This window comes from Bos mutus, chromosome 7 (genome assembly GCF_027580195.1).
Source record: "Bos mutus isolate GX-2022 chromosome 7, NWIPB_WYAK_1.1, whole genome shotgun sequence".
NCBI lineage: Eukaryota > Metazoa > Chordata > Mammalia > Artiodactyla > Bovidae > Bos > Bos mutus.
The window spans coordinates 49079428-49089827 of record NC_091623.1 but is presented as its reverse complement, the minus strand read 5'-3'; the positions used below and the strand labels follow the sequence as shown (position 1 = coordinate 49089827).

Genomic DNA, 10400 nt, shown 5'->3' with positions numbered 1-10400 from the left:
TCTGTCTTCCGTTATGGACTCTTTTCGCTGTCATCTCTATTCTGATGCTAAGTATGTCCAGTGGTTTTTGTTTTGGTATATTTTATGACTGTATTTTTTAGTTTTAAAATTTCCATTTAGTTCCTTCTAATGTATTACCTATTTTCCTGCTGAGAACTTTTAAGTTTCCATTCAAGAATGGTCACATTTTTTTTGAAACACTGTTATAATGCTTTTATAATTCCAAAATTTGTGTCATCTTGGGGCAGTGCCTGTTGTCTTTTTTCCTTATGAACTGTTGAGACTTTCCTGATTTTTACACTTTGTGCAATTCTACATTATGAGATTCTGGATTGAGATTAGGGATGAGTCTGGGGTTATATACACAACCTTATGAAATTACTTTCCTGAGTTTCCTTTTCTGTCACCAGCCTGACAATTTCCAGCTTCCAGGGCCCACTCCTCTTCTGGTCTTTTGATTAAAATACAAAGGCTTTAGGTTCTCCTCTCTGCTGCACACATAATGGATATACCTACCTCCAGGTCCAAGCAGCAAAAAGTGAGAGATGAAAAGCAATGAGGATTCTTCCAACAGTTCTCTGACCAGAAATAAATGTTGTCCTCTCTGAGAGGTTTAGGTGTCTGCTCAACCACCAGTGTCCTCACCACAGACATGCCTGAGAGTAACAGACTGGTCTTATTTCAAATCTTGTTTCCTTCCCAAATCTGGCTGCTACCATCATTACTTTTCAGGACCCTAAGGCTGCTGTTCCATGCATTCTTTAAGATTTTTAGTCATATTTAGTAGGAGATATAAGGTGTTGTGTGCTTATTCTATAAGAGGAACCAGAACAAATGATGGTTAAGTTATCTCCAATGATCACATCCATATAGGATAAACTCTCAAACCAGAAATTTGAGTATAAAGGAAGAATACTGACTGGAAGTTTCATATGCATCACTTTTCCAATCAAATTTTTGCTTCAATTTTTTATTAAAAATTTTTACAGAAGTTTACAGAATGACCAGTGAACATACTATATCTTCCACAAAAATTCAGCAACAGCTGACTAATTTTTTACATATTTATTTAAAAATATGCTACAAACATCATGACTCTTTAAATTTGAAAACTTCGCATGCATCTCCTAAGAAGAAGGGTACTGTTTTTCACACTTCAACAACATCATCAATATCATACCTCTAGGAAAATTAAACGTACCACATTACCTAAAACCCATTCTATCCTCGTATTTCCCCACATCCCCCTAAATGCCTTACAGTTGTTTTGATTTTCTGAATCAGATGCCAAATAAGAATCACACCTTGCATTTGGTTATATCTCAAGTTTCTGAATCTAGATGACTCCACTCCTGTTTTATTATATTGGTTTCTTGAAAAGTCCAGACAAGCTATCTTGTACAATAACTCAAACTCTAGACTTGTCTAATTCTTCACTATGTAATTCAGTTTGTTCTTCTATTTCTTGTATTTCTTGTAAACAGGAAGAAAAGTCTAGATAAGAGATTTAATTAGAGTTTCTTTTTTTTTCCCCAAGAATACATCACAGGATGATCACGTTTACTTTATACTGCATCTCATCAGGAGTCACATGTCAGCTTGTTCCACTGCTAGAGAAACTCAGTTTAACAGCCAGATTTCTCCATTATAAAGGCATATCTTTCATCTGTAATTGGTATCTGTGATCTTGACACCGTGTAAATAATGTTTAATTTTTTTTTCATGTAATAGGGTTTTTCCATCCATTGAATGTGCCTAATTTAATTACATTAAGGGTTGTAAAACGGTGATTTTTCTAAATCTATCACACCATGTACAATGAAGAGAGGACATTCTCCAAATAAGTATATAAAGAGCTTTTCTATTTTCCTCTATTTCTTCATTATAGGATCATTTTATTTAGCATGTTATATCCAATTATTGTGATTATTCTTTTTGATGTTCAAATTGTCCTAAATTTGACTAGTGGGAGCTCCTTTAAATTGGCCCTCACATCCTTCTGACATTATCCCTTTAGTCTTTGAGTTCTTTTTTTGTTTCACAAAAAAAGTATTCAAGGCATATCTTATATTTTCCCTGTTCCAAACATATCTTACATTTTCCCTGTTCCAAACATATGGAATCAGCCATTTCTCCAAGGAGCCCTACTTCCTTTTAGTGAGGAATAGCATTTAGAGACCAAAATCTGCATAATGTGTGGATACTGCTATTGGGTAATCAAATGGGTTTTTATCTAGAATATCTTGCAAATGGCTCTGTATGATGAAAAACTGAGGTTTAAAAGCTTCATTTTCCTTATGTGCTAAGTTGCTTCCGTCATGTCCAACTCTTTGCGACCCTATGGACTGGAACCCACCAGGCTCCTTTGTCCATCAGATTCTCCAGGCAAGAACACTGGAGTGGGTTGCCATACCCTTCTCCAGGGAATCTTCCCAACCCAGGGATCGAACCCAGGGAACATCTCTTATGTCTCCTGCACTGGCAGGCAGGTTCTTTACCACCAGTGCCACCTGGGAAGCCCCATTTTCCTTATAAATATACTTGAATATGTAAGAAACACCCCCCACCTCACTTCACTTTCTTTGACCATGACACCCAGCTTGAAGGATCGTAGTTCCCTGACCAGGGAAGGAACCTGGGCCCCAGCAGTGAAAGCACCACATTCTGAAAAACTTGACCAGCAGGGAATCCCCAAGAAAATACTTTTTAATGAGCTAAGACAAGTCAAATGCTGAATGCTTGAGTTTAAAGTTTAGATGTCTCAGGGGGTTCTAGCTAATTTTCATATTAATAGAACAGTTCTATTGAATGATATCCACTGTGAAAGTAAATATAACTGAAGGAAGTAGGCCCAGGGGAAAATGACATTTTTCTGCAAAACATGGAATGTTTTTGGATAACCAACTTATACCAATAACTAGAATGTTTAATAATAAGATACTCATATATCACTTTACATAAAAGAAGTCCTAAAAGATGTGTAACAAAAATAAACAAAAAGGCAATTTTATATGTGAACCCCTCAAATGTAGTTTCACTATCTGGACTATAGCTAGCTTTTAGGATTTAAGTACAGTTACTACAAAAGAAGGTATAACTAGGGACTCATAAGAAAAAAGGAAAACATGACTAAGTCAATTATTAAGGTTAAAATTGAGGGAACTTACCAAACATAAAAATAAAACTGATTAAATTACTGCAATTGTGCCTAACCAGTTTACAAAACAAACAGCTTTGGGACTTGGACTCTTGGGGCCTGAAGTTGTAAATTAACCTATAATTATTACAGAAAACCAGAGCTGAAGATCTAGCTTCTAGTCTTAATTGTACTCAAAAAGCTCAATTTCTTCATTAATTAAAATGAAAAGCTATAACTAACTAAATTAAAATCTCCCCTGGTTTTAATAAGCTACCAGGTATATAATCAGAGTCTGGAAATATATCCCTTTTGCAACACACAAGACAGTATTTGCATGATAGTCTCTCCACTTGCTTCAGTTTACACCAACTTCTCTAAGACTCTGTTCAGTAATGTAGAATCATATCAAATTAAGAAATAATGTAAGGAAAGAAAAGGAAGAGACACCATTGGGGAAAATTTTAATTTTCAAAACTAAATTCTAAAGTAATAAAACCACATTTTTTAATCATCAAAGAATTTTGAAAAAATATAGACCAAAACTCTTTCTGTGTGCACATATACACATGAATACATACACACATTTATGTCTATCACGGGTGGCTCAGGCTACAGTAAAGAATCTGCTTGCAAAGCAAGAGACCCAGCCTGGACCAGGAAGATCCTCTGGTGAAGGGAATGGCTACCCACTCCAGTATTCTTGCCTGGAGAATTCCATGGACAGAAGAGCCTGGTGAGCTACAGTCCACAGGGTTGCAAAGAGTCAGATATGACTGAGCAACTAACACACATATACATACATGTATATTTATAAATATAAATTGCTGGTGAGGCAGTTCATGAAAAGTGAGCTTAATTATTTCCATGTGAAAATCTAAACTTAAAGAATTTCTTCTTATCTTTAGCTTCTCTTTATGAAAGAGAGCATGTCCTATGTCTATCTGCCATTTTAGAAAATATGGCCCCACACTTATTCACATTATTAATAACTCAGTGATTGCCTTTAAAAGAAAATTCATATTGAAGCTTACTGTTAGAAAGGCAACAAAGTCTAATGAAAGAAATAAAACTTATATTCCATTGTTTTCATTTTTTAAAGTTAGGTCTTTTACAATTTTTTGTGAATTTAAAATTTTTGTTTTTAGAAACCTTAAATTTACTGGTTCTTATAAAATTTGACACGGCAGTGCTCTTAATATTCGTTGGTCAATTTTACCATTACTTAGTGATAACTTGCATATTTTCTCTAAGAGAAGTGAAAAAGACTTGATCTATTAGAAGTCTGTGCCCTATTTATTATTCTCCTGATTATTCTCCAATGAGAACCCTTAAATTATTTCAGAGATGAATTAAACCTTATAGGCTTATCTCCTCTAAGAAATCTCTGACCCCATATTCTTTCCATTTATAGAGTTTTTCTTTATTGTGAACTTTTTTGTGTCTACAAAGGTTTGATCTGTAACTGTAGGCTTTCCCACATTCCATACATTTATAGAGTTTCTCTCCAGTATGGATTCTCTCATGTTCAGTTAGGAATGAATACTGGCTGAAAGCTTTACCACACTGATTACACTGATATGGTTTCTCTCCAGTATGGATTCTCTGATGCCTATAAAGGTTAGATTTGCAACCAAAGGCTTTCCCACATTCTCCACACGTGTAAAGTTTTTCTCCAGTATGAATTTTCCGATGGTCATTAAAGGATGAATACTGGTTGAAGGCTTTCCCACATTCATTACACTGATATGGTTTTTGTCCAGTATGAATCCGCTGATGTTCAATAAAGGTTGAGATGCGAGTGAAATTTCTCCCACATTCCAAGCATTTACACAGTTGTTCTCCAGTGTGAAGCCTCTGATGTTCAGCCAGGGATGTAAACTGGCTGTAACTTTTCCCACATTCACTACATTTATAGGGTTTCTCACCTGTATGGATTTGTTGGTGTCTATGAAGCTTTGCTCTACAATTGAAGGCCTTCTCACATTCTCCACATTTATAGAGTTTTTCTCCAGTATGAATTCTCTGATGTACAGTGAGGGTTGAACACTGGCTAAAAGCTTTACCACAGTCCTTACACTGATAGGGTTTCTCTCCAGTATGCACTCTCAAATGTTTGATAAGGGTTGAACTGCTACTAAATGCTTTTTCACATTGATTACATTTGTAAGGTTTCTCTCCAGTATGAATTCTCTGATGGGCAAGAAGTGATGATCTGTGGCTGAAGGTTTTCCCACATTCACTACATTTGTAAGGTTTCTCACCAGTATGAATTCTCTGGTGTTCAATAAGATGAAGACTCTGATTGAAGCTTTTTTCACATTCATTGTAAATATGAGGTTTTTCTCCTGGGTAAATCTGGAAACATCTCATTAGATCAAAATTCTGTTTAAAATCTCTCCCAAAAGTATAATATATACTGGGTACTCTTTCTGTAGGAACATTTTGTTGTCTAATAAGAACTGTGTTTATAAATAAACCTTTCCCTAATTCAAGACTTGTCTGGTCTCCAGTTCTACTGATGGTTTGCTTCTGTGAGGCTACCATTTGCCTGAGGGTTTTTTTCTGTTGCTCTTGTGTCCTGCCCTCAAATTCCAAAGCTTCTCCATACTTGATGTCCAACTTAATGGAGTTTTTCATTATTATTCCTTGAGATGTTTCTCCTGAAGAAATGTCCTGTTTGCGAGGCAATGCTTCTATTTCAGGCCATATCTTGAAACCTGGAATAAATCAGAATAGTGGCTCCTCTGCTAGAAGAGAGTTTGATACCATATAATTTCAAATATGGACTTGAATCTAGAGAAAAACAGGATAGAATGGAAGGAGAAGTAAACAGGAGTAGTGTGGGAGAATATAGTAGACAAATTAACAGTGACAACGAAGATATTGCCATCTGAGAGAAGTAAAGGCAGGGATCTTTTGAGACTAACAAAAGTCTACAAGAGATGTGACGTTCTGAAGTATGCCCAAGCCCCAAGCTCAGATCTGATTCTAAAGTGAAAAGATTTAGCTTGAGCTGATTCTAAGAAACTCTGAGTTAAAACCTGGCTTACTTTTATCAATCCATGATTGAAAATAGATTAAAGTTATATCACTAGGTGACTGTGTGTGCTTAAATAAACTATACAAATTAAATAAAATATAGATTATCTATGTTAATAAAGTTTATCTGGTTTTAGTAATAAAAATATTTAATGAAATTAAATAAGAATATGAAATATAGGCTATAAATCTGCATAAGAATATAGATCTTTCTTAATGGTATCCATCGGAAACCTAGCAGTTCAGATTTTCAAGGATCAACCAGGTACCTTCTCTCTTTTTACTCTTTCTTACAATATGATCTTCCCTGTCTATCTAGAAATGTACCCTACTACTCTAATCTTATTTGTTTACAAAAACTCAATTACTTAAGCCTAAATAATCCACCTCTTTCTGCAAATTTCAAAACATATTTTCCAAACATCCAATCACTTAACTTACATATATAAAGTTTGTGGAAATAATTCAAAGTTATTTGTTCAAGGAGAGCAGTAGCTATGTCTTATGATGATTTGTTAATTCTTTATTGTGTACAAGATAAGTACACAATTAGAATGTCTTAGATAAAAAATAAAGAATGAATGAGCAGAGTGGCCAAGTTGGAAAAATTATTATGAAGGGCAGGTAACCTTGAAAATGAAAAGAGACCTCTCCTCTCTTACTGGATTCCTGAGACTCAGTCATTTATTGAACAAATACTGAATAATTAGCAATGATAATAGGAAAAAAATAAATGGCCAAACAGTAATAGTTCATTTCTCCATGATCTGAGAAGACTCAACTGCATATTCAGATTTGAGGTTCAGAAAATGAGGATACCAATATCAATAATATTGGTAAAGAATGGAAGATACACAATAGAGGTGGGTTGGATTTCAACAGAAAAAGAAAGGAGGACCCTGTGAGTCAAAAAGAAGGTCTGTTAAAGTCATTTGTGGAGAAAGTAAACCTATGTGGGGGGGCTTATTGACTAAAGAAGGGAATTTGAGTTGGAATTAGTTAAAATTTTGGTTAAGCACAGTAAGGCCAAATATACAGTTACTAAATAACTAGAAGAATTTACTAATAGAAGGTGCTATAAATTCTTAGACAGATAATAACAAGGCAAAAATGTTTATATTTGGTAAAATGGGCAGCCTGGATCAAAGGAAGGACAGAATGGAATCTGAAAAATAATGTAGCTGCAGTGATCTGGCTGAATTGAGTAACTTGAGCTTCATCAGCACTGAGTTAATCAGAGAGGTAATTAATTCAATTAAAACAGAATTTAAAAAATTTTAAAATATTACTAAATCTAATATATCAGATGCTTGAGGAACAGAATTCAAAGATCTGGCCTCTCCCTTAAATATGCACAATCTTATTATAAAAATAATTAACAAACATAACTACAATTCATTTGATAGATACAATAATCAATGCACTCCAACTATGTAGGAAGTGCTGTATGAACATGAATGATGGAAAAATTAATGCTGCCTGGGAAGTAGGAGGGCTTCCCGGGTGGTGCAGTGGTAACGACTCTGCCTGTCAATGCAGGAGACGCAAGGGACACGGGTTCAGTCCCTGGGTTGTGAAGATGCCCTGGAGTATGAAATGGCAACCCACTCTAGTATTCTTGCCTGGAAAATTCCATAGACAGGGGAGCCTTGCAGGCCAGTCCATAGTGTCTCAAAGAGTCGGACATGACTGAGCAAGCAAACAACTGAGGCAAGTAGGAAAGATAAGAAAAATCTACAGATAAGAGTGGTGTATTAGGTGGACAAATGGATCTTGAAAGATAAATAGTTTCCCAATGGACAAGGTAGAAAAGGTGATTCAAGCTGAAGGAATAACACACCAATGACAGTGAGTATGCAGATGTAGCCAGAACACTGAGCTGAAGAGGAAGTGGCCACTGAGGAGACCATAAAGGAATATGAAGACAGGCTAAGATGTAGGTTTAACGTCATATTAAGGAATCTTTCTTTACTCCATGGATAATGGAGAAACAATGAAGTCTCTTAAGGTACAGGATAAATACATGAGTTTTAAAAAGATCACTGTGCTCATAGCATGGAAAATGAGTGAGAAAAAAGAGGCTCAGAGAAGGTAGGTAACTTTCCTATAGCTCATGTAAGCAGGGGTAAGGGTAAGACAAAATTCGGAATGTCTGAATTCAAACCATGATCCTTAATGCCTGGTGGTGGTGGTCCTGTGTGATCAGTCACATTCGACTCCTTGTGACTCCATGCACCGCAGCCCACCAGGAACAACGTGCTTGCTGACCCCTGGACTGGAAAGGCTACAGGGGTAATGTTAACAACAGCTGATTGAATATATAATCCTGGGACATGACAATCTAGTCACCAAGAAAATAAGAAATCAGAGACAAAGGAATGTTAATAATACTTTGAAATATGTGGATGGTAAAAACGAAATGAAAAAATTATTTAAAAAAATTCAAAATATGGCAGAAGGTGTAAAGTGTTAAAAAAAAATCTGTCAGACATGAACATGTGTAAATGCAGATGGAAAATTAACATGAAGAGCAAGAGGTGATAGAAGGAAGTGAGTGAGGCTGCAAAACAAAAGGTGGTGGGGAGGGAAAGAGAATGCAGGGAGTGGTATGAGAAGGAAAATGTCAAGGCAAGGACCTTCTTGATGAAAGAAAACCATTACAGCCAAGGAAGCTTGTCAGGTGGTCCTGAGCATTTCAACAGGGCTCAGAATTTCTAGGAGAGTTTTCAAACACTCCTCGCAACCTGCTTATGTATAAAGACACTTGTGCCCAATCCCCCAGTCACTTACTCACCAAGGCAGGTATCTTGAGGGATTTCTCTTTCCACCATACAGGGATCTTCTCCTTGTTGCAACTGGCAGATCAATTTTGGCATTGAAAATGGAATCCCTGCTCATCAGGAAGGAAATGGAGTTTGAACAAATGGCATGAAAAGCAAGCCCCAAACTCAAACCAGAACCTACAGGAAAGATAATACAAGTCTAGATAGAGAGGCAAAGTAGGCAGCAAAAGCACTCTTGAGAGGACTGAGGCCTTCACAGGGATGGAGCAGGAGGTGGGTCTTGGTTCAGAAACAATACGGGGCCCTGTCTATGAATGCCATGATGATGGGAGTCCTCTGCATTTTTCAGAATCTAAACGGGGGTCCAATCATTGGAGTAGGAGGGAACTATTAAGGAGGTGGGGTGGGAGGAAGGCAGAGGACAAAGAGCAGCATGAAGGGCATCAAAACAAACAGGTACACTTTTAATTCTACAGAGATTTGTCCTTTCCCAGGGCAGAGGACAGAAACCTGCAGACTCTGAACCTCCAAGGGAGCTCTAAAGTCCTCCCACAGCAGACTCTCCATGACAGGCAAACCTCCTTACCCAGTGAGACCAGGGTGCTGTAGTTCTCCAGCATCACCTCCCGGTACAAGGTTCTCTGGGCAGCATCCAGGTGCAACCACTCGTCCCGGCTGAAGAGCACGGCGATATCCCTAAATGTCACTGACTCCTGTAACGGCAAACCCATTCCTGTTTACCCAGGAACATCTCCCCTGGAAGACTCGGTAAGAAGGTGACACTGGGATGTGCAGCAACTATTCTGAAAATGTCTCAGGATTCTAAATATTTCAAAGCAACTGTTTATGTTACTTTTGGAACCACCCATCAACTAACAAATAATATTTATCGAGTACCCACTTGGAGCAAAGACACATGGCATGTTTGTGAGGGCATAGAAAAACAGGGCAAATTTCCTGCTGAGAAGGAATTTATATTGCACCCTGGGATCTGTCAGAGTCCATTTATCTCCTCCTTCCAATTCAAAATCCAAATTAAATGAAAAGAAAAAATCAGAGTACGTTTAGAGCAATGCTAGAAAAGTAGGAGAAATGTAACTAGTAGAACAGAAATAAAAAGGAATTTCTGAGACATAAAGCAAAGAATAAAAAAATAATACTCGTTAATGTCTATCGATGGGCTTCCCTGGTGTCTCAGATGGTAAAGAATCAGCCTGCAGTGCAGGAGACCAGGGTTGGATCCCTGGTCAGAAATTCCCAGGAGAAGACAAGAGCTACCCCCTGCAGTATTCTTGCCTGGAGAATTCCATGGACAGAGGAGCCTGGTGGGCTATAGTCCATGGGGTCACAAAGATGTTAGAGACTATGATAGAAACTTTTTATACAGTAGCCAATTAAAGTTTCATAGATATTCTATTAGGAAGACACTATAAATAATT

At 37.0% G+C, this 10400-nt stretch overlaps 1 protein-coding gene across 5 annotated transcripts in view; it reads right to left on the bottom strand.

Annotated features, from left to right (window-relative positions):
* Positions 1-960: 960 nt before the first annotated feature.
* Positions 961-10400, bottom strand: part of LOC102266853 (zinc finger protein 879) — a 75462-nt gene continuing 66022 nt past the window's right edge. For 4 of the 5 annotated variants that reach the window (XM_070373455.1, XM_070373457.1, XM_070373456.1 and 1 more), the window contains 3 exons: positions 9548-9674; positions 8973-9068; positions 961-5856 (listed from right to left, as the gene is read on the bottom strand). In XM_070373455.1, coding sequence (XP_070229556.1) covers positions 4496-5856; positions 8973-9068; positions 9548-9674 — 1584 coding nt within the window. In that variant the 3' untranslated portion in view covers positions 961-4495. Of the gene's footprint in view, positions 5857-8972; positions 9069-9546; positions 9675-10400 lie in introns of those variants that run through there. The other variant, XM_070373458.1, reaches the window with a different exon arrangement.